At 45.7% G+C, this 25000-nt stretch overlaps 2 protein-coding genes across 9 annotated transcripts in view; one reads left to right on the top strand and one right to left on the bottom strand.

Moving 5' to 3' along the window:
* Positions 1-2562: 2562 nt before the first annotated feature.
* On the top strand, positions 2563-12464 carry LOC126982113 (protein YIPF1-like). Of its 4 annotated transcripts, XM_050833898.1 has the most exons (8): positions 2564-2672; positions 3317-3356; positions 3789-3916; positions 7935-8127; positions 8339-8455; positions 9609-9763; positions 10642-10824; positions 11891-12464. In XM_050833898.1, the coding sequence occupies exons 1-8, from the start codon at positions 2631-2633 to the stop codon at positions 12380-12382; spliced, it is 1350 nt and encodes a 449-aa protein (XP_050689855.1). In that variant the 5' UTR covers positions 2564-2630; the 3' UTR covers positions 12383-12464. The 4 variants fall into 4 exon arrangements, with proteins under 4 accessions (XP_050689854.1, XP_050689852.1, XP_050689855.1 ...); XM_050833897.1 differs by lacking the exons at positions 7935-8127; positions 8339-8455; positions 9609-9763; positions 10642-10824; positions 11891-12464 and adding exons at positions 5218-6183; positions 6328-7346 and having other exon boundaries at positions 2563-2672; XM_050833895.1 differs by lacking the exons at positions 7935-8127; positions 8339-8455; positions 9609-9763; positions 10642-10824; positions 11891-12464 and adding an exon at positions 5218-7346 and having other exon boundaries at positions 2563-2672.
* Positions 9671-25000, bottom strand: part of LOC126982115 (tubulin alpha-1 chain-like) — a 32852-nt gene continuing 17522 nt past the window's right edge. For 2 of the 5 annotated variants that reach the window (XM_050833902.1, XM_050833899.1), the window contains exons 3-10: positions 24068-24172; positions 23423-23619; positions 22603-22784; positions 21820-21916; positions 21579-21677; positions 20910-21059; positions 20186-20375; positions 15164-17832 (exon numbers count right to left, since the gene is read on the bottom strand). In XM_050833902.1, the coding sequence (XP_050689859.1) occupies positions 17723-17832; positions 20186-20375; positions 20910-21059; positions 21579-21677; positions 21820-21916; positions 22603-22784; positions 23423-23619; positions 24068-24172 (1130 nt within the window). In that variant the 3' untranslated portion in view covers positions 15164-17722. Of the gene's footprint in view, positions 9809-15163; positions 17833-19340; positions 19528-20185; positions 20376-20909; positions 21060-21578; positions 21678-21819; positions 21917-22602; positions 22785-23422; positions 23620-24067; positions 24173-25000 lie in introns of those variants that run through there. The other 3 variants (XM_050833901.1, XR_007734560.1, XM_050833900.1) reach the window with 3 other exon arrangements.

The following is a 25000-nucleotide window of genomic DNA, read 5'->3' as shown; positions in this document are numbered from 1 at the left end:
TACTACTACTACTACTACTACTAACAATAATAATAATAATAATAATAATAATAATAATAATAATAATAATAATAATAATAATAATAATAATAATAATGAATAGAGAAAAGAAGGAAAGAAGGGAGAGAGGAGGAGGAGGAGGAGGAGGGAGAAGAAAAAAAATAAAAAAAAGGAGAAAATTAAGGATAAAAAGGATACACACACACACACACACACACACACATGCACACATACACGCACACACGCACGCACGCCACGTGACCTCCATGGCGTGAGTGACCACACGGGGAGGAACTGGACATAGAGGAGGAGGAGGAGGAGGAGGTGGAAGAGGAGGGAAGGGAAGGGAGGGAGAGAAGTGGAAGGTGGAATAAGGGGGGCATCTCTCTCTCTCTCTCTCTCTCTCTCTCTCTCTCTCTCTCTCTCTTTGTTCTCTCTTTTCCTCCGTTACTGCATTCTGGGTGGGGCAAAGAGGAGGAGGAGGAGGAGGAGGAAGAAGAGGAGGAGGAGGAAGAAGAGGAGGAGGAGGAGGAGGAGGAAACTAGGTATATGAAGTACTTTGATTTGATGAAGAGAGAGAGAGAGAGAGAGAGAGAGAGAGAGAGAGAGAGAGAGAGAGAGAGAGAGAGAGAGAGAGAGATGGCGTATATTCGTATTGTTTATAAGCGTGAAAGAGAGAGAGGGAGAGAAGGAGAGAGAGAGGAAGAGAGAAGAAAAGGGATGAGATAAATGGGAGAGGAGGAGGAGGAGGAGGAGGACACAGATGAAGAGGAAAATAAGCAAGAGGAAGATGACCATGAAGAGGAGGAGGAGGAGGAGGAGGAGGAAGAACGAGTACACGTAGGAGGAGGAGAAATTATAAGGAAAAAAGAGGAGGAGGAGGAGGAGGAAGGACGAGTAGGAGGAGGAGAAATTATAAGGAAAATAAGAGGAGGAGGAGGAGGAGGAGGAGGAGGAAGAAGAAGAACGAGGAGGAGGAGAAGGAAAAGGAGGAAAATAAAGTTTGTAATAATGGAATAAATAATAATAATAATAATAATAATAATAATAATAATAATAGCTTGGGTTGGCGCCATGATACTTTCCATCCCTTCCTTTTTCAATGAGTTAAGTGGACGCGAACGTTTTTCCTTCACTTCTAAGCCCAGTAATTACGGGGGCTCCCATAATTGACTCATTAGCCCCGTGGGAAGGCGGCAGCAGAGGGGTCAGTACCTCACCCCTCCATGAGAACTATATTAAGGGGGCGTAAGAGTCGCACATCACGGTACCCACTATAAAGAAAATTCGACCGCTTCAGTATCCAGCTGGGGCCGTTGATAAAGAGATATGCCCCTCAAGAAAGCCTATCATCGCTGTTGGAGGCACATATACAAATAGATAATCCTAATACAATGTCCTACAAGTTTGATTTTCACTAATAATTTACTCTTTTTTTTATTTTTACGAGTCGACACAAGGGCAACAGTGTAGAAAAAAGCCCGCTACTTGCCGCTCCCACAACAGAAGATATAGTATAGAATAGCCAAAAGAGAGGTCAATTTCGGGTGGAGAGGTGTCTTAATTGATAGCCATACACACTTATTGAAAGAGGTCAAGTCATAAGCAAGAGGAAATACAGACGAAGGGAGGCAGTTCCAGAGTTTACCAGTGTAAGGGATGAAAGAGCGAAGATGCTGGTTAACTCTTGCATAAGAGGTTTGGACAGTATAGGGATGAGCTAGAGTAGAAAGTTGTAAAGGGATGAAATAGTGAAGATGCTGGTTAACTCTTGCATAAGGGGTTTGGACAGTATAGGGATGAGCTAGAGTAGAAAATTGTAAAGGGATGAAAGAGTGAAGATGCTGGTTAACTCTTGCATAAGGGGTTTGGACAGTATAGGGATGAGCTAGAGTAGAAAGTTGTAAAGGGATGAAAGAGTGAAGATGCTGGTTAACTCTTGCATAAGGGGTTTGGACAGTATAGGGATGAGCTAGAGTAGAAAATTGTAAAGGGATGAAAGAGTGAAGATGCTGGTTAGCTCTTGCATAAGGGGTTTGGACAGTATAGGGATGAGCTAGAGTAGAAAGTTGTAAAGGGATGAAAGAGTGAAGATGCTAGTTAGCTCTTGCATAAGGGGTTTCGACAGTATAGGGATGAGCTAGAGTAGAAAGTTGTAAAGGGATGAAAGAGTGAAGATGCTGGTTAACTCTTGCATAAGGGATTTGGGCGGCACAGAGATGAGAGTAGAAAGTCATGTTTAGCAAGGCCAGAGGAGGGGCCGCGGGAAGGGGGAGGCATGCAGTTAGCAGGTTCAGAAGAGCAGTCAGCGTGAAAATATCGATAGAAGATAGAAAGAGAGGCAACATGGCGGACGAATTTAAGAGGTAGAAGACTATCAGTAAGAGGAGGAGAGCTGATGAGACGAAGAGCAGAAAAAATCGAGTAATATCCGTTGTGTTACCTGTTTCCTTCCTCGTCGTGTTATTTTCTTTACTTTGTTTACTGTTTTTCGGTCTCATATGCCTTAAAAATGAGGAAAATATATTAAAGAGTCGTGTAATAGTAACCCCGTACAAAACCCAGAATAGTCTTGGTCTCGGCCTAAGTCTCGGGCGTTTGTTGACAGTGACGTAAACAAGGCAACCATCATGGCGGCGTCCAAGGGGGGGTTCGCTGTCTTGGATATACAGGTAATTCCTCCCATACTAACACCTCCACACCTTCGACCACCTGCCCAAATAAAAGAGCACCCATTTTTACCCATTTAATCTGTGGGGCGAGGCGGGAAAAGGGTGAATAATGGGTGAAATAGGCGTGTGAAGAGTGCCAACGTAGCAGCCTGGTTATCCTGGTGGCCATACAGACGCACCGAGACACAGGGTGAGAGAAGGCCGTCATGTCTCTGCGGGGTCAGGTAATGGGTTCAGTACGTGTTCAGTACGGGAGATGCGGCTGGTTAACGTTAAGTGTTGATCTTGGTAATGCGCCGGGCACGTCATGTACAGTACGGGTGCATGACACGCTTAGAAAAAGGAGGATATTTTTTTTGGTTGTTGCTGCGTGGCTTTCCGTCCCTCTTACACCACCAGGATGTTATTTGCATTATTCCTGTTCTGTTCTGTTGATGTTCCGGGGTTAGCCTTTGCAATGTCCCCCCCTGATTTTCTTTATTTCGTGTCTTTCTTTTCTTTTCTTTCTTGTTTCTTTCCAATGTCCTTTCTGTATTCATATTTTCCATTTCTCGCTACTTTTCCTTCTATAATTTATTAGGAAGAAACTATATTCACAAACTATACTATATTTTTTATAATCCTAATGCATTTTATATTTTCAGAATGATGACCAGGAGCTAAGTATGGACCTGCAGTTCCAAGGTATGTAAAACAAGTGTCCTAAAGTGGTGGTGTTTAATCCGGTAGCAGCGGGGATCATGTTTCTTAATGGTCCCTCTAAGCGAGAAAAATGAGATAAATCATCACTCACACAAACCATTTCATAATATATATCAACGCATTTGTGATCAGTTTATGCATCATCTATTTTGGGGGGTTTATATCATGGCACAAATTTGGCCCGTCGCTGCTACACGGTAAAGCCACAAATTTGGCCCGTCGCTGCTACCGGGTTAAGTCAGTGGTTAAGAGAAACAATTAGAAGTTGAAAGACAGAAAGAACAAGACCAACTAGTCATAAACATCTTTAAAAAATCTTACTTCAACACAAGACCATCAATACCAGGAAAAAAACTTGACAAAACTGACCGTGACGATGCTGATGATGGTACTGTTGTCTTGCTCTCCCTCCAGACTTTGGGGACACACGGACACAGCCTGTTGGGGGAGCGGCGGGTGGAGGAGGCGGAGGCAAGCATGAGCAGACCATCCACTTCTCAGAGTTCCCCGACACAGCTGAGGAGGAGACGGAGCATGACACGGTGAGAGAGAGAGAGAGAGAGAGAGAGAGAGAGAGAGAGAGAGAGAGAGAGAGTGCTGAAGTGAAGAGGGAAGTGTAGGCAGAAATGGAGAGGGAGAGAAGAATGAGAGAAGAGGAGGAATAAAAAAAAGAAAAATGTTGTAAGATAGTTTTCATTTATTCAGAGAAAGAGAGAGAGAGAGAGAGTTTGCATATAAGAAACTGCATATGATAGTTATTTATAAGTATTCAAATATGATTGCTATGGTTAAGTGTGTTTAGGACTACATATGATGGGTGTTTGAGTATGATGATTGCTATGGTTAAGTGTGTTTAGGACATATGAGGGGTGTTTGAGTATGATGATTGCTATGGTTCAGTATGTTTAGGACTACATATGATGGGTGTTTGAGTATGATGATTGCTATGGTTAAGTATGTTTAGGACTACATATGATGGGTGTGTGAGTATGATGATTGCTATGGTTAAGTATGTTTAGGACTACATATGATGGGTGTTTGAGTATGATGATTGCTATAGTTCAGTATGTTTAGGACTACATATGATGGGTGTTTGAGTATGATGATGGCTATGGTTAAGTATGTTTAGGACTACATATGATGGGTGTTTGAGTATGATGATTGCTATGATTCAGTATGTTTAGGACTACATATGATGGGTGTTTGAGTATGATGATGGCTATGGTTCAGTATATGTACCACTGCATATGAAGGTAAACTATCACATCTTTCAAATAACATCCACACACATCCAAACATCCTGTCCAACCCTTGCGAAAATAAGGACGTTAAACAAGAAGACGAAGATGAAGAAGAGAAGAAACATCATCAGAAACTATGGATTTGAAAACTATACAAAAAAATATCAAATGGAGAAAAGAAAGAATAAAATAGAAAAAATATATCAACCCAAAACAAAGAAAACTCATATATTCCATTTACTTTCATGCTTTTTACAAGAATATTTAAGTCTGTAAGTTCGCCCAAAAGAAGAGAAGAAACACCATCAGAAACTATGGATGAAAAAACTAACCCAAAAAATATCAATTGGAGAAAAGAAAGAAAAAAAATATAGCAACAAGAATATTTAAGTCTGTAAGTTCGCCCAAAAGAAGAGAAGAAACACCATCAGAAACTATGGATGAAAAAACTAACCCAAAAAATATCAATTGGAGAAAAGAAAGAAAAAAAATATAGCAACAAGGGTAACTCATATATCCCGTTTAGTTTTACGCTTTTTACAAGAATATTTAAGTCCGTAAGTTCGCCCAAGGGAGGGAATGAGGCCGTTTGTTCCTTGCAGATGCCACACAGGGTAAAAAGACACAAAACAGAGAGTGCCACGCTACCCACCACGGCACTGACAGCCCCCCAAGTGAAGGTGAGGGCCGTGCTGGCGGACTGGGTGAAGGGGGAGCCGGCCCTCACCCACATAGCGGCCCTCAGGATCAAGGAGAAGAGACACACATCCCTGGCGGTGAAGCAGCTGTCCCTTGCCCTCCCCGTCCCTGCCCTGACGCACCTTAAAAGAGTACGTCGGGTACCTAGAGACGAGGTGGCACGACTTGGCATGACCACCGAGGACTTACCGAACCAGGACGCAATGTTGATCTACCTGACCTTCGCCGAGACCTTAAACATCCCTGTCCTGGAGTCACACGAAAATGTCACATCCTTGGACGATACGGAGGTGAATCGTGTGTTTTCCTGCCTTGAGGATATGCGCGTCGACACCCAGTACTACACGCGTGACGTATATGTGTGTAGGGCGCCGCGTCACCCACCGAAACTACGCGAAATGTACGAAAAAGTCACGATTCTCTGGCCGTGTGTGTTCCATGAGGACGCGTACCTCACACGACTTGCATCTGACACATTCTTCACCTCTGAGGAAATCGACGACATTGCACGACATATGAACCGAGCGATAGAGGCCGGGCGACAGGCTAATGCGTCCGGGAACCCGTCAATTGGGTGTGTTGTTGTGGATGGGGGTAGCGGAGTGGTGGTTAGCGTGGCGGGGGATAGGAGGCTGTTGCACCCACTCCAGCATGCGGTGATGGTGGCGGTGGATGAGGTCGCAGCGCTGCAGGGCGGAGGAGTGTGGACGCTGGAGGTAAACAAACAGAGAGAGGAAATGGAGGAAGGAAACAGCTCTGGGAAAATTGAAAACAAGCAAAAATTAACACATACAGACAAAGGAGAGGAAGGAAAGAGCACAGGAAATACAGAAAAGAAGCAAGAATTATCAGATACAGATGTAGGAAAGGTAGAGGAGCAAGGAAACAGCTCTGGGAAAATTGAAAACAAGCAAGAAATGACACATACAGATATAGGAGAGGAAAAAGAGGAAAGAATGAGCACAGGAAATACAGAAAAGAAGCAAGAATTATCAGATACAGATGTAGGAAAGGTAGAGGAGGAAGGAAACAGCTCTGGGAAAATTGAAAACAAGCAAGAAACCACACACACAAATTGGAGAGAGGATGAACAGGAAAGAAACAGCTCTGGGAAAACAGAGACCAAGGAAGAATTGACACTTACAGAAGACAAACAGAAGAAAACCAACCCTCGGAAAACAGAAAAACAGGAAGAAAACAGAAACACCAAAACAGGAAAACAGGAAAAACAAGAAAACACCAATATGGAAACAGAGACCAAGGAAGAATTGACACCTACAGAAGACAAACAGATGAAAACCAACCCTCGGAAAATAGAAAAACAGGGAAAACAGGAAGAAAACAGAAACACCAAAACAGGAAAACAGGAAGAAAACACCAATATGGAAACAGAGACCAAGGAAGAATTGACACTTACAGAAGACAAACAGAAGAAAAACAACCCTCGGAAAACAGAAAAACAGGAAAAACAAGAGAAGAACAGGAATTATACCACTTCAAAATCACCCACCACCACCACCACCACCTCTACCACCACCACCACCACCAGCAGCTCCTACATATGCACTGGTTGTGACGTATACCTGACGCATGAGCCGTGTATGATGTGCGCCATGGCTTTGCTTCACTCCAGGGTGCGACGAGTGTTCTACCTCATCCCGGATCCTCATCTCGGCGCGCTCGGCTCACGGACGCGACTGCACACGCTCCCTGGCATCAACCATCGCTATGAGGTGTTTGTGGTTACGGCGGAGTGATGTGGAGGGGAGAGAGAGCGATTGTGGAGTTTTTTTTTATTTGTTTTATTTTTCTACGGCAATGGAGGCAGGTCAAGGGAATTAAGGAAAAACGTCAACAAAAAGAGTGATATTCGCTGGTCCTTGACAGAGAAAAAAAAAAAAGTAAGAGGAGAGGTTTTGTAAGGGACACTTGAGTTTTAGAATTTGTTAAGCTATGCCATATAAATTCCATGATCGCCACTTGTCAACTCATTTGTGTTAGCTTCGAAATAAACTGCCTTTCAGACCTCATAGTAAGACTTCTTATTACCCACTACAGCACTAAACCCCCCCCCCCCATCCATACTACATACAGGGGCTTCGTGGTGCAGTGGTTAGCACACTCGGCTCACAACCAAGAGAGCCCGGGTTCGATTCCCGGGCGGAGTGGAAAAGTTTGGGCGACTTTTTCGACACCCTACGCCCCTGTCCACCCAGCAGTGAATGGGTACCAGGTATTAATCAGGGGTTGTGTCCCGTCTCCTGGGGTCTGTTCCCTTCTCCTATAATTCATTCCCCTTCTGTCTCTCCGGCATATGACCACGGAAGTTGTGCTGACTAAACCAAACTTTCCAACTTTCCATACTACATACACATACATAAATACATACATATATACAACTTGATCCTGCGACAACCTCACTACCAGCATTACGACTACTACCACACTTAAACAACCACTACCACCATCTTACAACCACTACTATTTTCCCTCCTCATAGCCACTACCACCACCATCAACAACCACCACAATCCACCCTCCCTCCCCCACACCACAACCTCCCATGGTCAACACAACACTACCACCACCACCACCACCACTACTCCCTCCTCTCCCACAGCTCATGGGTGACGGTGAGGCCAAGGACCCACGCTCCCTCAAGGCCGGCCCATCGTTCTGGACCTTCGAGTTCTATCAGCAGTTCTTTGACGTGGAGAGCAAGCAGGTTGGGGACAGGATAATCTGGTCCATGGTGCCCAAGCCTGGTGTTAGCTACCTGCAGACCTACATCAGACCCAACCCGGACCTGTATGGTGAGTGGCGGGTGTGGAGACGGGTTTGTAGGGAGTGTTGGGTTTCGGTCCTTTCACAAATAATCGGAAAAAAATAAACAGAAACAAAAAAAAGATAAAATTAGCTTCATCATAACCTCACAACAACCTATTCTTCAATGATTAAAAAAAGAAGACAAGAGAGAGACTGAGTGAAATAGAACCAAACTTTATCGTAACCTAATCTCCGCAGGGCCGTTCTGGATCTGCCTGACCCTGACCTTCGCCACTGGAATCACCGGTAACCTGGCCAGCTACCTCGCCACAAGCCCCGAGGAAACCTACGTTTGGAGATACGAGTTCCGCAAAGGTGTGTGTGTGTGTGTGTGTGTGTGTGTGTGTGTGTGTAGGAAGGGACGCGAGGGTGACGGGATGATTGAAGGGAAAGGAAGGGGTGTCGTGGTAAAGGAAGGGAAGGGAAGGGATGTAGTGTGATATTTGAAGGGAAGGAAAACAATGTAATATTTTCTACGGAGGGGAAACTGAAACTGAGCAATGTAATATTTTCTATGGAGGGGAAACTGAGCAGTGTAATATTTTCTATGGAGGGGAAACTGAGCAGTGTAATATTTTCTATGGAGGGGAAACTGAGCAATGTAATATTTTCTATGGAGGGGAAACTGAGCAGTGTAATATTTTCTATGGAGGGGAAACTGAGCAATGTAATATTTTCTATGGAGGGGAAACTGAGCAATGTAACATTTTCTATGGAGGGGAAACTGAGCAGTGTAATATTTTCTATGGAGGGGAAACTGAGATAGATTATAATGGAGAGGGAAAGGAAGGAATGTATTGCCTGATCAATCATTTTTTTATTCATTCCAAACCTGCTAAACCTTAATTTCCAAGCCTGTTCCTTCTATTCCAACCGTCCCAAGCCTGCCAATCCTTCACTCCCAAGCCTGTTCCTACTATGCCAACCTTCCCAAACCTGCTAAACCTTCCTTTCCAAGCCTGTTCCTGCTATTCCAACCTTCCCAAACCTGCTAAACCTTCCTTTCCGAGCCTGTTCCTGCTATGCCAACCTTCCCAAACCTGCTAATCCTCCATTCCAAGCCTGTTCCTGCTATTCAACCTTTCCAAACCAGCTATTCCTCCATTCCAAGCCTCTTCCTGCTTTTCCAACCTTCCTAAACCTGCTAAACCTTCACTCCCAAGCCTGTTCCTGCCATGCCAACCTTCCCAAACCAGCTACTCTTCCATTCCAAGCCTGTTCCTGCTATTCCAAACCTCCTATTCCTCCATTCCTGTTCCTGCTATTCCAACCTTCCCAAACCTGCTAAACCTTCATTTCCAAGCCTGTTCCTGCTATTCCAAACCTCCTATTCCTCCATTCCAAGCCTGTTCCTGCTATTCCAACCTTCCCAAACCAGCTATCCCTCCATTCCAAGCCTGTTTCATCTCCCCAACACCTGCTACACACCTCCAGCACCTCACTCACCTGCTCCCCCTTCCTTCCGCAGTCACCCTCGCAGCCTCGGCCATCTTCGCCTACGCCTGGCTTGTCCCGTTGGCCATGTGGGGTGTGCTGGCGCTGAGGGGATCCAGGGCCAAGATATCATTTCTGGAACTGCTCTCGATATACGGATACTCTCTTGCTATCTTCGTCCCTGTGTCGGTGAGTGGCGGTGTTGTTGTTGTTGGTAGTGGTGGTGGTGGGAGTCTGATGGGGGTAAGGAAGGGAGTGTTTATGTTTTGGAGATGTTTGTAAGTTGGAAAGAGGGAAAAATTATGACCTCTGTGTGTTTGTGTGTGTGTGTGTGTGTGTGTGTTGGTGGTGATGGAAGTCTGATAGGGGTAAGGAAGGGAGTGTTTATGTTTTGGTGTTGGTAAGAATGAGTTTTGGAGATGTTTGTAAGTTGGAAAGGGGGGAAATTATGACCTTCTCTGTGTGTGTGTGTGTGTGTGTTGGTGGTAATGGAAGTCTGATGGGGGTAAGGAAGGGAGTGTTCAGATTTGGGTGTTGGTAAGAATGAGTTTTGGAGATGTTCGTAAGTTGGAAAGAGGGAAAATTATGACCTTCTCTGTGTGTGTGTGTGTGTGTGTGTGTGTGTGTGTGTGTGTGTGTGTGTGTGTGTTGGTGGTGATGGAAGTCTGATGGGGGTAAGGAAAGGAGTGTTTGTTTTGGTGTTGGTAAGAATGAGTTTTGGAGATGTTCGTAAGTTGGAAAGAGGGGAATATTATGACCTTCTCTGTGTGTGTGTGTGTGTGTGTGTGTGTGTGTGTGTGTGTGTTGCCAAGAAGGGCGTACATGCATATATATAAAGTTCAAATACAAATAACTTACAGATAAATTCACTTCCTCTAAACTCCCATAAAACTAAATGGAATAAATAACAGCAGAAAAACAGATTAATGAGAAAAATGAGAATGAGAAAAGTGAGTAAAGAGTTAGACTAATAATAATAATAATTAGATATAAAACAAGAACAAAACACTAACAACCTTCTCTCTCCTTGTGTGTGTGTGTGTGTGTGCGTGTGTGTGTGTGTGTAGGTGCTGTGGATCGTGCCTCAGCCGTGGTTCAAGTGGTGCCTGGCTATAGTGGCGCCAATACTAAGTGGCAGTGTGCTGGTGCGGACGGTGTGGCCCTCGCTCTCACACGATTCCAAGCAGATAGCCATTGGGATCGCTGTGGTCATCCTGCTTCTACACGCCACACTCGCTCTCGGCTTCATGGTGGGTATACTCAGAACATTGCATACATCATTTCCAGGCCTTAAAACTGCCCTATAATGATCTACAATTAAAGTTGAGTGTCATTAGAGTCTCCCTTTCCCACATCATACGCGCTCTCGGCTTCATGGTGGGTATACTCAGAACATTGCATGCATCATTTCCAGGCCTTGAAACTGCTCTATAATGATCTACAATTAAAGTTGAGTGTCATTAGAGTCTCCCTTTCCCACGTCATGCGCACTCACGGCTTCATGGTGGGTATACTCAGAACATTGCATACATCATTTCCAGGCCTTAAAACTGCCCTATAATGACCTACAATTAAAGTTGAGTGTCATTAGAGTCTCCCTTTCCCACGTCATACGCGCTCTCGGCTTCATGGTGGGTATACTCAGAACATTGCATACATCATTTCCAGGCCTTAAAACTGCCCTGTAATGATCTACAATTAAAGTTGAGTGTCATTAGAGTCTCCCTTTCCCACGCCACACTCGCTCTCGGCTTCATGGTGGGTATACTCAGAACATTGCATACATCATTTCCAGGCCTTAAAACTGCCCTGTAATCACCAGTAATGATCTACAATTAAAGTTGAGTGTCATTAGAGTCAAGTGTCTTCTCTCTTTCCCTGTCTCCCTTTTCCCTGTCACATTTCTCACCCAGCTCTCTCTGCTTCCTTTCCTTGTCTTCCTATTCCTTCCACCCTTTCCTGTTAGTCTCCTGTCTTTGTGTTTTCTCTCCTGTCTTCTGTCCTCTTTTTCCTGTCTCCCTTTTCCCTGTCATATTTCTCACCCGCCCCTCTCTGCTTCCTTTCCTCGTCTTCCTATTCCTTCCACCCTTTCCTGTTAGTCACCTGTCTTTGTGTTTTCTCTCCTGTCTTCTGTCTGCTCTTTTCCTGTCTCCCTTTTCCCTGTCATATTTCTCACCCAGCTCTCTCTGCTTCCTTTCCTTGTCTTCCTATTCCTTCCACCCTTTCCTGTTAGTCTCTCCTCTCCTGTCTTCTGTCCGCTCTCTTCCTGTCTCCCTTTTCCATGTCACATTTCTCACCCCTTCTCCCTCCCCACAGCTGTACTTCTTCTCCCCACCTGAGGCCAAAGGGACGACAAACCAGGCCATAGCGCCCTTACCCCAAACGCAAGCTCCGGCAGACACCACCAAGGGGCCCGCCGTGGACGCAAACCCCAAGGCACCGGCGGAGGGGAAGGTGGAGGCAGGTGACGCAGGGAAGCCGCCAGAGACCAAGGACGGCGGCGAACCTGCAGCGGCGGCTTTGAAGGACCCCAAGGATGCTGGGAAGAAGGTCGAAAGAGGGTCACCGAAAATAGGGCCATCGTCATCTCCAGTCCTGCCAAGCTCGAGTGTCAAAAAGGCGCTCCCTCCTGGGGCTAAGAGCGATCCTGTGGTCAAGCCTAAGGATGTCAAGGATACCAAGGATTCTAAGGACGCTAAGGATGGGAAGATGAAGATATCTCCTCCTCCTCCTCCTCCTCCTCCTGCTTCTTCTCCTCCTGCCGCTTCGAAAATCAAGGCTGAGAAATTGCAGGATAATAAGACTTAGTTCTGCAGCCATTGCCTTGGAACACAAACAAGGAAATACACAAGAATTGAGACAGAGGTGAGAGTAAACAAGTAAACAAGAGGTAACAGATACCAAACGAGAATTAACACACACACACACACACACACACACTCTCTCTCTCTCCTTTTTTTATTTTTTCTCTTATTTTGTTGTTTCCTCTCTCTTCTTCTTTATCACAAATTCCTTCTCTCTTCTGTCTCTCTCTCTCTGCTTTTTTTCTTTCTTTTTTCTCTTATTCCGTCGTTTTCTCTCTCTCCCTCTTCTTTATCACAAATTCCTTCACTCTTCTGTCTTTCTCTCCTTCCCTTTCTTACTCTCTCCCTCTCTCTTCTATCTCCTTTTTTCATTCTTTCTCTCTCTCTTTCATTTCATCCCCTTTCCTCTCCCCCTCTCTCTTGCTTATTCCTCCTCTTCTTCTATCTCTTTCTGCCTTTCCCTTCTCCTCCTCCTCCTCCTCTCTTTATCATTCCTCCCTTCACTCCTCTTATCCGTTTGTTTTCGTTCCTCATTCACAACCGGCGACCAAGATATGGACACGTTTGGCGCACAACTCTCCTCGTCCGGGCGTGCATGTGTGTGTGTGTGTGTGTGTGTGTGTGTGTGTGTGTGTTTGGGTTTGCCATGCTTGGATACATTTGGACACCCTATACTGATTACTTATGATACCTGTGTGATGTTATGTGGTGTTATGTGTGTGTGTGTGTGTGTATCAGTCTGTTATTTATGTGATCACGTGTGTGTGTGTGTGTGTGTGTGTGTGTGTGTGTAGGCTGTGTGCGGTCAGCTTCATGCTTTGCGTTCAGAAAAATTCATAATTCCATTTGTATTTGATTTTCCGCATTCGTGATTTTCGTATATTCCACTGTTTTTTTTTTTTAGGCTTGGATTTTTTTTATAGGCCTAGGAAACAGTGAAGTGAATTTTTTAGGCTTCATATTCCACTTGTGTTTGATTTTCCGTACTTGCGTTTTTCTGTATATTGCTACTGTGTTTGATTTTTTTAAAGCCTGGTACGTTTTTTTAGGCCTAGGAACCGTTGGAATGGTTTTACGTTGGATGGTAACGTATTGAGCGGAGGCTTGTCGGTTTTGGTGGAGCTGGTCAGTTTTGGCGGAGCTGGTCGATTTTGGTGGAGCTTGTCAATTTTGGTGGAGCTGGTTGATTTTGGTGGAGCTTGTCAATTTTGGCGGAGCTTGTGGATTTTGGTGGAGCTTGTGGATTTTGGTGGAGCTGGTCAACCCACATTCCAAGTCTGTGTTCGTATGACATTATAAGAAGCACGAGTCTACTTCTTGAATTTATAGGCAGACCAGTTAGCAAGGAGACACTCTTTACTCTAGTGGACTTGTTCTCTCTCTCTCTCTCATTTGTTCTCTTATGGATGTGTTCTCTCTCTCTCTCTTCTCTGACTGACCTGTTCTCTCTCTCTCATTACTGTTCTCTCTGACTTCCGTTCTCTCTCTCTCTCTCTTGTTCTTTCTCTCTCATTCTTGTTCTCTCTCTCTCTCTCTCTCTCTCTCTTACTAAAGTGTTCTCTCTCTCTCACTCTTGTTTTCTCTCTCTCACTCATGTTCTCTCTCTCTCACTTTCTTGCTCTCTAACTCATATGTTCTCTCTCTCACACTCACTCTCGGACCCAAACTCTAAGCAACGTAACTATACATCAATATATACAGACACTCATTTTAAAGAGAGAGTACATATATAACCTTCCTTCAGCAGCAACACCATGGCATTACCTGTAAACAATTAAGGTGTGTTGCCTGCCAAGCTGTCTGTCTCCCTCCCAGCGCATCAGTGTTACCATACCCAAGTGTTGTTTTCTGTATATATAGAGACGATATTATCACGCTGTTTTCCGATGGTTCCCTTTGCTCCGTGGAACGTCGCCGAGGGGAGATGTTCGCTGGTACTGCTTTACATGTGGCAAACGTATTATACTGTCATTCTTTTCCCCATGATCAACCTTGTATGGATATATATTTTATTAAACTACTAAAGTGATTTGTGAGGCTCTCTTTAACCCATCCGCTGTGACTGGCTTCCACTGGTGGTTTGGACATATCCAGCACACCAATACCACATGGGAAACACTCCACTATCCACCACAGAGGCAGAGAAAGACCTGGGAGTGTGTGTTACCAGGCTACCAGTGAAGGGATATCCAGCACACCAATACCACATGGGAAACACTCCACTATCCACCACAGAGGCAGAGAAAGACCTGGGAGTGTGTGTTACCAGGCTACCAGTGAAGGGATATCCAGCACACCAATACCACATGGGAAACACTTCACTATCCACCACAGAGGCAGAGAAAGACCTGGGAGTGTATGTTACCAGGCTGCCAGTGAAGGGATATCCAGCACACCAATACCACATGGGAAACACTCCACTATCCACCACGGAGGCAGAGAAAGACCTGGGAGTGTATGTTACCAGGCTATCAGTGAAGGGATATCCAGCACACCAATACCACATGGGAAACACTCCACTATCCACCACAGAGGCAGAGAAAGACCTGGGAGTGTATGTTACCAGGCTACCAGTGAAGGGATATCCAGCACACCAATACCACATGGGAAACACTTCACTATCCACCACAGAGGCAGAGAAAGACCTGGGAGTGTATGTTCTTCTTCACAAACACACACACACAACTACCCCACACATGCACAGACGCACATACCATTAGTACCACACACACACACACACACACACACACACATACGAAGGGTCAAGACAGAATGAAATACTCCCGAAAGGTCTTATTTATTTGTCCTTAATGTTAGCAAATATATACGTACTGTTAATCTATAAGGAACAGGCATTGCTAGCGGGGCGAGTGTGTGAACTGAAGGAGGAAGAAGAAAAAGACTGATAGAGAGGAGGGAGAAGACAGGAAGAAATGAGAGGAGGAAAGAGAGGAAGAGAAGGAAGTGTGGTAAAGACATGAGAGGAAAGGAAAGTAAAAAGGAGGAGGAGGAGGAGGAGGAGGAGGAGAGGGAGAGGAAAGATTGATGAAGAGATGAGGGAGATGAAAGTAAGAGAAGAAATGAGTGGAGGAAAGAGATGGAGAGAAAAGGAAAAGAGAAGAGAAGGAAGCTAACAAGAGGAGGAAGAGAGGAAAGAGTAACAGAGAAATAAGAGGAGGAATGAGTGAAGGAAAGAGAGAGAAGAAGAGTGTGTGTGTAATGATATGAAGCAGCACACTGAACCAAAACTATTCTTCCTCATAGTCATTTATTTTATTCATCTTTATTCATCTCATTGTGTGTGTAAAGCTCTGGTGGTGGACGGACGGCTGACTGGTTCCTCATCAAACCTGCGCTGAGCTGGGATGGACGGATTGTGTTATCACAGATGTTTAGTGCCTTTGCAAGCTTGGGCAGAGGTCAGAGGACGGCAGCAGCAGCAGCGGGGATGGTTCTAGCACTGAGTGAAGGACGACAAAACCTTAAGCACTACAAGACCTACAAAGCCTTAAGACTAAACCTCATGTTCTCAGACGCTTCTGGCTCACACGACAACACTCTCCCAAGGCCGCAGAGGAGGCTGGTCAGGCTCTCGGGGTGTGCTTCACATTGATGGTGGAAAAGCCTTGTTCAACTCTCACTAGGCTCATAAAACTACCCATGGAAGGTTTTTTTCTTTACATTTCAGCCAATAGCTGGGGTGGTCTTTCTTGGCGGGGCCTGATGGTTGGCCCAGCCCGTTGTGGCACAGGCAAGTGGTGCCATCTTGCTTGACTCATGCTGCCCCTCGGAGCTCATCTTTGAGCCTCTTTTTAGAGAGAGAGAATCAAGAGTCTGGGTTGACAGGAAGTCCTCAGGACAGGTAGTCATGGACCACTTGGCAGGAACTTAAAAGTCCCAGCTGTGGTGGCAGCCACAACTTGAACCAGCGTCCTCCTGGACACGGCGTCGGCACGCTGACCACTCAGCCACTGCCTCCCTGAACTAATTTGTATAGTTTGATACTTGGTACTAACACAACCTGCACCAAAGCCTTGCGAGGTCTGGTGTGTGAGCCTCGAAACGTTTGAGAACATGACCAAAAACTATCAGGTTGTGTGTGTGTGTCGTGAGCTAGTGTTGCAAAAGGTGAGGAACAGATACGTAACATAACTTAGTCTAAAGCCTGGCTTCTCAGTGTTGGCCTGGCGCACTTTACAGACAACTACAGTAAGGCGGAGCTTACATTACCTATACCTATGCATTAGTATTTGCTTCAACGCTTACAAACTAGTGATGAGTCACTAAATATACAGTTCTCCTTCCCCTTCATTTTTTGTTTGTTTTTAGTTTTGTTTTTGCAACATGGAAAATTATATGATCTGTGAGTGTGGTTTTAGAAAGGGCTGTGTTGCCGGGGCCCGTTCCAGCGAGGGGCTACATCAATGTCACTGCTGTCGTTTGGTGGGGATATTTTTGTAACTCACTGGAACGGACGACAGCAACACAAACTTATATGTAATGATCGTCACGTAACACAACGCCACGACGGACAACACATTACTAACACTGTATCCCTTCTTCCCTTCCACCTCCTTGTCCTTTCCCTTCAGCAACACAAAACTAACACTGTATCCCTTCTCTTCCCTTCCCTAATCCCTTCAATTTGACTACTAACACAGCATCCCTTCTCTTCCCTTTCCTTAGTACCTTCAGCAGCACAAAATTAACACAGCATCCCTTCTCTTCCCTTCCCTTCCTTAGTCCCTTCAGCAACACAAAACTAACACTGTATCCCTTCATTTCCCTTCCCTCTCCTTCTCCTTGTCCCTTCAGCAACACAAAACCAACACAGCATCCCTTCTCTTCCCTTCCCTTCCTTCTCCTAGTCCCTTCAGCAACACTTATTAACACAACACAGGATGAGGTTAGTAGTAGCAGCAGCAGTAGTAGTAGTAGTAGTAGTAGTGTAAGTAGATGGACTGTAAGTAGATGATTATCCACTCTTTGCAGTTAGAAGCTACAGGTCAACTCTCCACTCGTAAACTCCACCTTCTCAGTAGTTGAAACCTTCCTCGTAAGTTAGTATTGTAAGTGACATGGTTAGTAGTAGCAGTAGCAGCAGCAGTAGTAGTAGTAGTAGTAGTAGTAGTAGTAGTAGTAGTCGAAGTTGTTAGTAGCTACCTTTCAACTCTCCACTCGTAAACTCCACCTTCTCAGTAGTCGAAACCTTCCTAATAAGTTAGTATTGTAAGTGACGTGGTTAGTAGTAGCAGTAGTAGTAGTAGTAGTAGTAGTAGTAGTAGTAGTAGTGGAGGCCGTGTTAGTAGCTATGTATCAAGTCTCCTCTCATACCTTCGCCTCCTCAGTAGTCGTAACCTTCCTCTTCCTCCCCGTCCGTTCCTGGGTTCTCCTCCACCTCATCGTAATCAAGTTCAAGAGCCGCAAGGTCGTCCCGCGCCTCGGCAAACTCGCCTGTGGGGTAGAACGTTCCTTAGGGTCTGGCCGAGGGGTGCGGTTCTTGGTCGAAAATCTACGTCAGGGTTAAACATGCACTAAGCGAAATAATATGGGTGTTAAGATAGTGTTTTTTGGGGTACATATTCTGAGACAATTCTGGGCTTACACACCTATATTTAAGGCTTTGGTAGAGGTTGTGTTAGTAATGCCATGGGTAGTTTTATAAGCCTAGTGATAAGGTAACGGTTTAAAATGGATAATTGTGTCTAAAAGGGAGGAAAATGTTCTTAATGTATGTGTGTGTGTGTGTGTGTGTGTCATTGGGGGTGTATACATAGAAAAGCAATGTGAGTGTGTGTGCGTGTGTGTGTGTGTGTGGAGTTCAGCCGTCAAGAGTCTACAGTGGGAATACAGTTGCCGTCAGTGGTCAAGCCGGTATACAGTCACCTGCCTTCCTCAGAGATTGCTTAATTGGCCAGGTGAGTGAGGTGAGGTGAGGTGAGGTGAGGTGAGGTGGGAAAGCTATACTCACTCATAAATTTACCTGTCGTTAACTCAGACACGCCACGTATTACATTTTGGTACAGCACAGGTATATATGGGAGTGAAAGTGGAGGAGAGTGAGTGAGGGGAAAGCCAGGTGAGGATGGCTGAGGGGACAGGTGAGTGAGGGGACAGGTGAAGCGGGAGGTGAGTGGCAGGTGTGTCGATCAAATTTACGGTACTTCTTGGGTGAGGTGAGAGGTGAGACCCAGGCCCCGAGACACTAGCCACAACTTTTTAGGGGTAATCCTATTGTATGGGGCTTGACTTTTTGATGTTTTGGGTATTTCTATTGTAAGGGGCTTGAATTTTTTTTACGTTGTTACTTCTGACATCCTTGTATTAACGTAGAAAGTACAAAGTTAGCGGGCATTTTCTTTTTTTACATCTTCTTTTTGTTGCCCTTGAGTTGCTGTGCTGTAAAAAAAAAAAGTAAGAAATTCCTGGCTGTGGGGTGGAGGGGAGTGGAGGGCAGTGAGATTTTGGGAGAGTTCAGCAAGCATAGTAGCCCCCAATGAGCCTGGGATAAGGTGGAAGGTGAAAGAGGGGGGGGGGGATGTGAAGTGGAATGTGACAGCAGGTGAAAGTGACAACCAGCTAGGTGATGTGGCACGGGGAGAGAGGGCAGGGAGAGGTGATTGCAGGTAACAGCGACCACACTGAGGTGAAGGTGCAGAGGGACACACCTCACTAAATCACCTGGAAATGGGATCATGAAAGGGAGCGAGAAATTAGAATGAAGAGGAGGAGGAGGAGGAGGGAGGAGGAGGAGGAGGAGGAGAGGATCTTCTTGGGTGAGGTGAGAAAGGTGTGAAGGGGTCTGGGGATGACATGGAAAGTGACAGCTGGTGAAAGTGACAACCAGGTGAACTTTGGCACTTAGAAATGTGGCAGGGAGAGAAAAGGGAGCGAATGGTGATTACAGGTAACAGCGACCATACTCAGGTAAAGGTGCAGAGAGACACACCTTACTTAATCACCTGGAAATGGGATGAAAGGGATAAGAGAGAGAGGAGGAGGAGGAGGAGGAGGAGGAGGAGGAGTGGAAGGAGGAGAGGGTCGCCTAGAATTCCTCGTTCTCTGAGTCGGTGAGGTCGGCTGAGTCCTCCACTTCCTCATAATCCATTTCCAGCGCTCCCGTGTCCTCTCGGGCCTCATAAAACTCGCCTGTGTTGTGGAGACGGGCGGACATGGTATGAGGGGGTGTACGGGGGGTGGGGATGATATGGGGGAATGATAGCTATGGGGGCATGGTGGAGGAGGATTAAGGGGTATTGGTAGGATGTATGGGGTAGGATTCTAATGGGGTGGGTAGATATTATTATTATTATTATTATTATTATTATTATTATTATTATTATTATTATTATTATTATTATATTTATTTTTGGTCTGGTCTAAATTACTGTCAGTCAAATTTAATGTATTTTGTGGGAGTCTATTTTTTTTTTAAAGTTTGAAGTGTGTGTGTGTGTGTGTGTGTGTGTGTGTGTGTGTGTGTGTATGCATTGACACCTGGAATGACCTTAAAAACAAGATATATTATTCTAAAAACTATTCATGAATCTAAAACAACACTTGCTAAAAAAATAAATCAACTAGGTACACACACACACACACACACACACACACACACACACACACACACACACACACACACATGACCTCTTTTCTTGGCCACTCCGTAATCTTTTTAGGAGCAGCAAGTAGCAGGCTTTTATATTCATTACTGTTTTATTATTTTTTTTTGCCCTTGAGCTGTCTCCTTTGCTGAAAACACACACACACACACACACACACACACACACACACACAGTGGACTCACCTTCCTCCATGCCCTCGCCCACATACCAGTGGACGAAGGCTCGCTTGGAGTACATGAGGTCAAACTTCTTGTCCAGTCTCTTCCACGCATCCTTGACGGCAGTGGTGTTGGACAGCACACACACGGCACGCTCCACCTTGGCCAGGTCTCCGCCGGGCACCACTGTGGGCGGCTGGTAGTTGATGCCCACCTGGGAAGGGACGGTAAGGGAAGGGAAGGTTAGGACAGGTGAGGGAAGATAGGATTATGGCAGTTAAGGGAAGGGAAGGGAAGGGAAGGTTAGGACAGGTGAGGAAAGATAAGATTAGGGCAGTTAAGGGAAGGGAAGGGAAGGGAAGGGAAGGGAAGGGAAGGGAAGGTTAGGGCAGGTGAGGGAAAATAAGATAAGGGAAGGGAAGGGAAGGGAAGGTTAGGACAGGTGAGGGAAGATAAGATTAGGGCAGTTAAGGGAAGGGAAGGGAAGGGAAGGGAAGGTTAGGGCAGTTAAGGAAAGGTAAGGGAAGGGAAGGTTAGGACAGGAGAGGAAAGATAATGGAAGGGAAGGGAAGGGAAGGTAGGATGAGGTTAGGGCAGGTGAGGGCATGTGAGGTGTTGCCAGACAAAAAATAAATCCCTGGGTTGCATAACATTAATAGGAGAGTGAGGAAGAATTATATTAGTTTAGGGTATCTTCAAACACACACACACACACTCTCTCTCTCTCTCTCTCTCTCTCTCTCTCTACCTTGAATCCCGTGGGGCACCAGTCGACGAAGGAAATGGTTCTCTTGGTCCTGAGCTCAGCGATGGCTCCGTTGACGTCCTTGGGCACAACGTCACCGCGGAAGAGAAGGCAGCAGGCCATGTACTTCCCCTCCTGCGGGTTACACTTCACCTGCGGAGGGAGAGGAGGTGAGGAGGAGGAGGAGGAGCAGTGGGTGGGTGGAGAGGAAAAGGAAGAGATAGTGTAGATAGAAGAGGATAGTGGAAGTGGAAGGAGGAGGATGATAGAGACATAAAAGGAAGGAAAGAAAGGAAAAAGAGAAGGAAGGAAGGAAGGAAGGAAGGAAGGAGGAGGAGGAGGAGGAGGAGGAGGAAGACAGTGATAAAGAAAGCAAAGGAAAAGAAGAGGATAGTTTAAGTAGTATAGAAGCAAGAGGATGATAGAGAGAAATAAAAGGAAGGAAAGGAAAAAGAGAAGAGAAGGAAGGGAGGAAGAGGAGGAGGAGGGGGAAGGTGGTTAAGTTTGTAGTAATGGGAGAAAAATAAGGAAAAGAGAACAGTAATAATGGTAGTAGTAGTAGTAGTAGTAGTAGTAGTAGTAGTAGTAGTAGTAGAAGTAGTAGTAGTAGTAGTAGTCAGATTACTTAACACTACATCACTTAATAGCACACACACACACACACACACGTACCATCTGCTGGTTTGGTTCGAAGCACTTGGCGGTGATGGTTCGAACGTCAAAGTTATCATGCTGCGCCTTGTCCGCCGAGACCACGGGGGCGTAGGTGGCCTGGGGGAGGGAAGGGAAGGGAAGGGTGAGCAGATGGATAAGAATAGGATGACAACACGAAGAAAAAGAAGTCAGGGAAAGGGAGACGATCAGCTGATATTGATTGTTTACATGATCAGAAGGTCGATCCTGGAGGACTCACCAGTGGGAAATGGATGCGCGGGTAGGGCACGAGGTTGGTCTGGAACTCCGTCAGGTCTACGTTGAGGGCGCCGTCGAACCGAAGGGACGCCGTGATGCTGGAAGAGTGGGAGGTTATGTTACATGTCTCCTCCTCCTCCTCCTCCTCCTTTTTTTCATCATCCTCTTTTTTCTACCTCCTACTCCTCCTCTTCTTCTTGTACCTCTTTCACGTCTTTCTCCTCCTCCTCCTCCTCCTCCTCCTCCTCATTTTCCTCCTCCTCCTCTTCTTCCTACTTTCCCTTATCCTTATTCCTCTTCTCTCTCTACCTCCTCCTCCTCTTCTTCCTTCTCTTCCATCTCTTGCTCTTCCTCCTCCTCCTCTCTTTTCTATCTCCTCCATCCTTCTCCTTGTTCTCTTATTTTTCGCCTTTTCTACCTCCTCCTCCTCCTCCTCTTCGTCCTCCTCCTCCTCTTCTTCCTACTTTCCCTTCTCCTTTTCTACTTATTCCTCTTCTCTCTCTACCTCCTCCTCCTCCTCTTCTTCCTTCTCTTCCATCTCTTGCTCTTCCTCCTCCTCCTCCTCTTCTTCCCACCTTCCTTCTCCATTTCTCCTCACTATAGAAGGAAAAGACGAAGATAGATAGAAATATAGACAGACAGACAGACAGATAGACAGACAGATAGACAGATAGATAGACAGACGTAACCACACCACCACACCACCATCCCCACCTTGAAACCACCTGTCCGACCACACCACCACCACCACCACCTACTCGACCATACCACCCCACCAGCTTACCTTGAAACCACCTGTCCGATCATTCTGTTGAGGTTGGTGTAGGTTGGCCTCATGATCCCAAGGCCCCTCTGGCAAAGATCGTAGATGGCTTCATTGTCCACCATGAACTCCACATCACAGTGCTCCAGCGTGGTGTGTGTGAAGAGGATGGAGTTGTACGGCTCCACCACGGCTGTTGACACCTGGTGGAAGAGGAGGAGGAGGTGGAGGAGGGTGGTTAAGGATGTGGAGAAGGAGAAAAGGATGGGATTGTAATGTGAACAGAAGAAGTGGAAGACAAAATGGAGAGGGGAAGAAAAGGGAGAAGAAAAGGAAGGGAAAATAATATGAAATGAAAGAGGAATGGAAGACAGTATTTAAAAGGGAAAGGAAGGGAAGACAAAATGAAGAGGGAGAGAAAGGGAAGAGGAAGGGAAGACAGTATTTAAAAGGGAAAGGAAGGGAAGAAATGAAAAGAAAGGAAGAAGACAGAAAAGGGAAGAAAGAAGAAGACAAAATGAAGAGGGAGAGAAAGGGAAGAGGAAGGGAAGACAGTATTTAAAAGGGAAAGGAAAGGAAGACAAAATGAAGAGGGAGAGAAAGGGAAGACAGAATTGAAAAGGGAAAGGAAAGGAAGAAAATATGAATAAAAATAAGGAAAGGGACACAATATGAAAAGGAAAAGAAAGGAAAACAAAACAAAACATTAAAAGGAAAAAAAGGGAAGGAAAGCGCACCATTCCACTCCATTCACACCCCTCCCTTCCACCTCACACCCCACTCCACACCTCCCCCTATCATCTACCACCCCCTTTTCACCCCCTCCCCCCTTCTCCCTCACCTGTGGCGCGGGGTAGATGGAGAAACACAACTTGGACTTCTTCCCGTAGTCGAGCGAGAGGTGTTCCATGAGGAGGGACCCGAAGCCTGACCCCGTGCCCCCGCCGAACGAGTGGAACACCAGGAACCCTTGAAGCCCCGAACACGCCTCCTGCTGCTTCCTGATGGTGTCCAGAACGACCTCCAGCTGCTCCTTGCCTGTGGGGAAGGGAGGGAGGGTGAGGCAGGGGAAGGAGGAGAGGGAAAGCGTGGAAGGGAAGGATAGGAGAGTGATCATTGGGAGAGGCGTGAAGGGAAAGGAACAGATGGGAAGGGGAAGGATAGAAGAGTGATCATTAGGATTGAAAGGGTAGAAAGAGGGGAAGGATTGAATGGAGAAGAGAGAGAGAGAGAGAGAGAGAGAGAGAGAGAGAGAGAGAGAGAGAGAGAGAGAGAGAGAGAGAGAGAGAGAGAGAGAAGGAAAGGAAGAGGAGAAAGAAGGAGAGGGCATGGAGGTAATGGGGAGGGGGAAAAGAGAGAAAAGGGAAGGGAAGAATAGGAGAGAGGAGGGGAGAGGAAGAAGGGGAAGGAAAGGAAGAGGGGTATAAAAATAGAGAAAGGAAGTTAGAGAGAGAAAGAAGGAGAGTCAGTTAATAAGAATACATACCAACGGTGTAGTGCCCACGAGCGTAGTTGTTAGCGGCGTCCTCCTTGCCAGTGTGGAGGGAGTTGGGCGCGAACAGGTTGCGGTAAGTGCCTGTCCGAATCTCATCTGCAAGAGGGAAAAAATGAAAAGGGTTATTAGTGAAGTTAAAGAGAGAGAGAGAAGGGTATTTAGGTGAGAAATGATATAGACAGAGTGGCCAGGTTAAGTTAGTTCTTTACGATAAAAAAGGAAAGGGTCGTTAGTGAAGGTGGCTGTCCAAATCTCATCTGCAAGAGGGAGAGAAGAAAAAGATCGTTAGTAAAGTTAGAGAGAGAGAGAAAGAAGGGTATTTAGGTGAGAAATGAGATAGAGAGAGTGGCCAGGTTAAGTTAGTTAGTTTTTAGTTCATTAGGCAAGGGGAAAAGAAGAAAAGACCATTAGTGAAGTTAGTGAGAGAGAGAGAGAGAGAGAGAGAGAGAGAGAGAGAGAGAGAGAGAGAGAGAGAGAGAGAGAGAGAGAGAGAGAGAGAGAGAGCACCCAACCATTACATAACCTGACATTTTCCTGAACTATTGAAATATTTAAGTGCCCCCCTCCTCCTCCTCCTCCTCCTCCTTCTTCCTCCTCCTCCTCCTCCTATGGGCAGTAGCTAACCCTGACTCACTGATGGGAAAGGTGACTCATTCTCCATACGAGGAAGTGGATGAATGATTGAGTGGAAGGTGGTGGTGATGGTGGTGGTGGTGGTGGTGGTAGTAGTAGTGGTAGTAGTAGTAGTAGTAGTAGTAATAGTAGTAGTAGTAAAAAGAAAACAAAAGAAAAAAAACAAGAAAACAATCAAATAAACGCAAAAAATAAACAAATAAGCAGAGAGAGAGAGAGAGAGAGAGAGAGAGAGAGAGAGAGAGAGAGAGAGAGAGAGAGAGAGAGAACAGAGACAGAGAGTTTATGGGT

This window comes from Eriocheir sinensis, chromosome 50 (genome assembly GCF_024679095.1).
Source record: "Eriocheir sinensis breed Jianghai 21 chromosome 50, ASM2467909v1, whole genome shotgun sequence".
In the NCBI taxonomy this organism is placed as follows: Eukaryota; Metazoa; Arthropoda; class Malacostraca; order Decapoda; family Varunidae; genus Eriocheir; species Eriocheir sinensis.
This window is presented reverse-complemented; position numbering and strand designations above follow the sequence as displayed.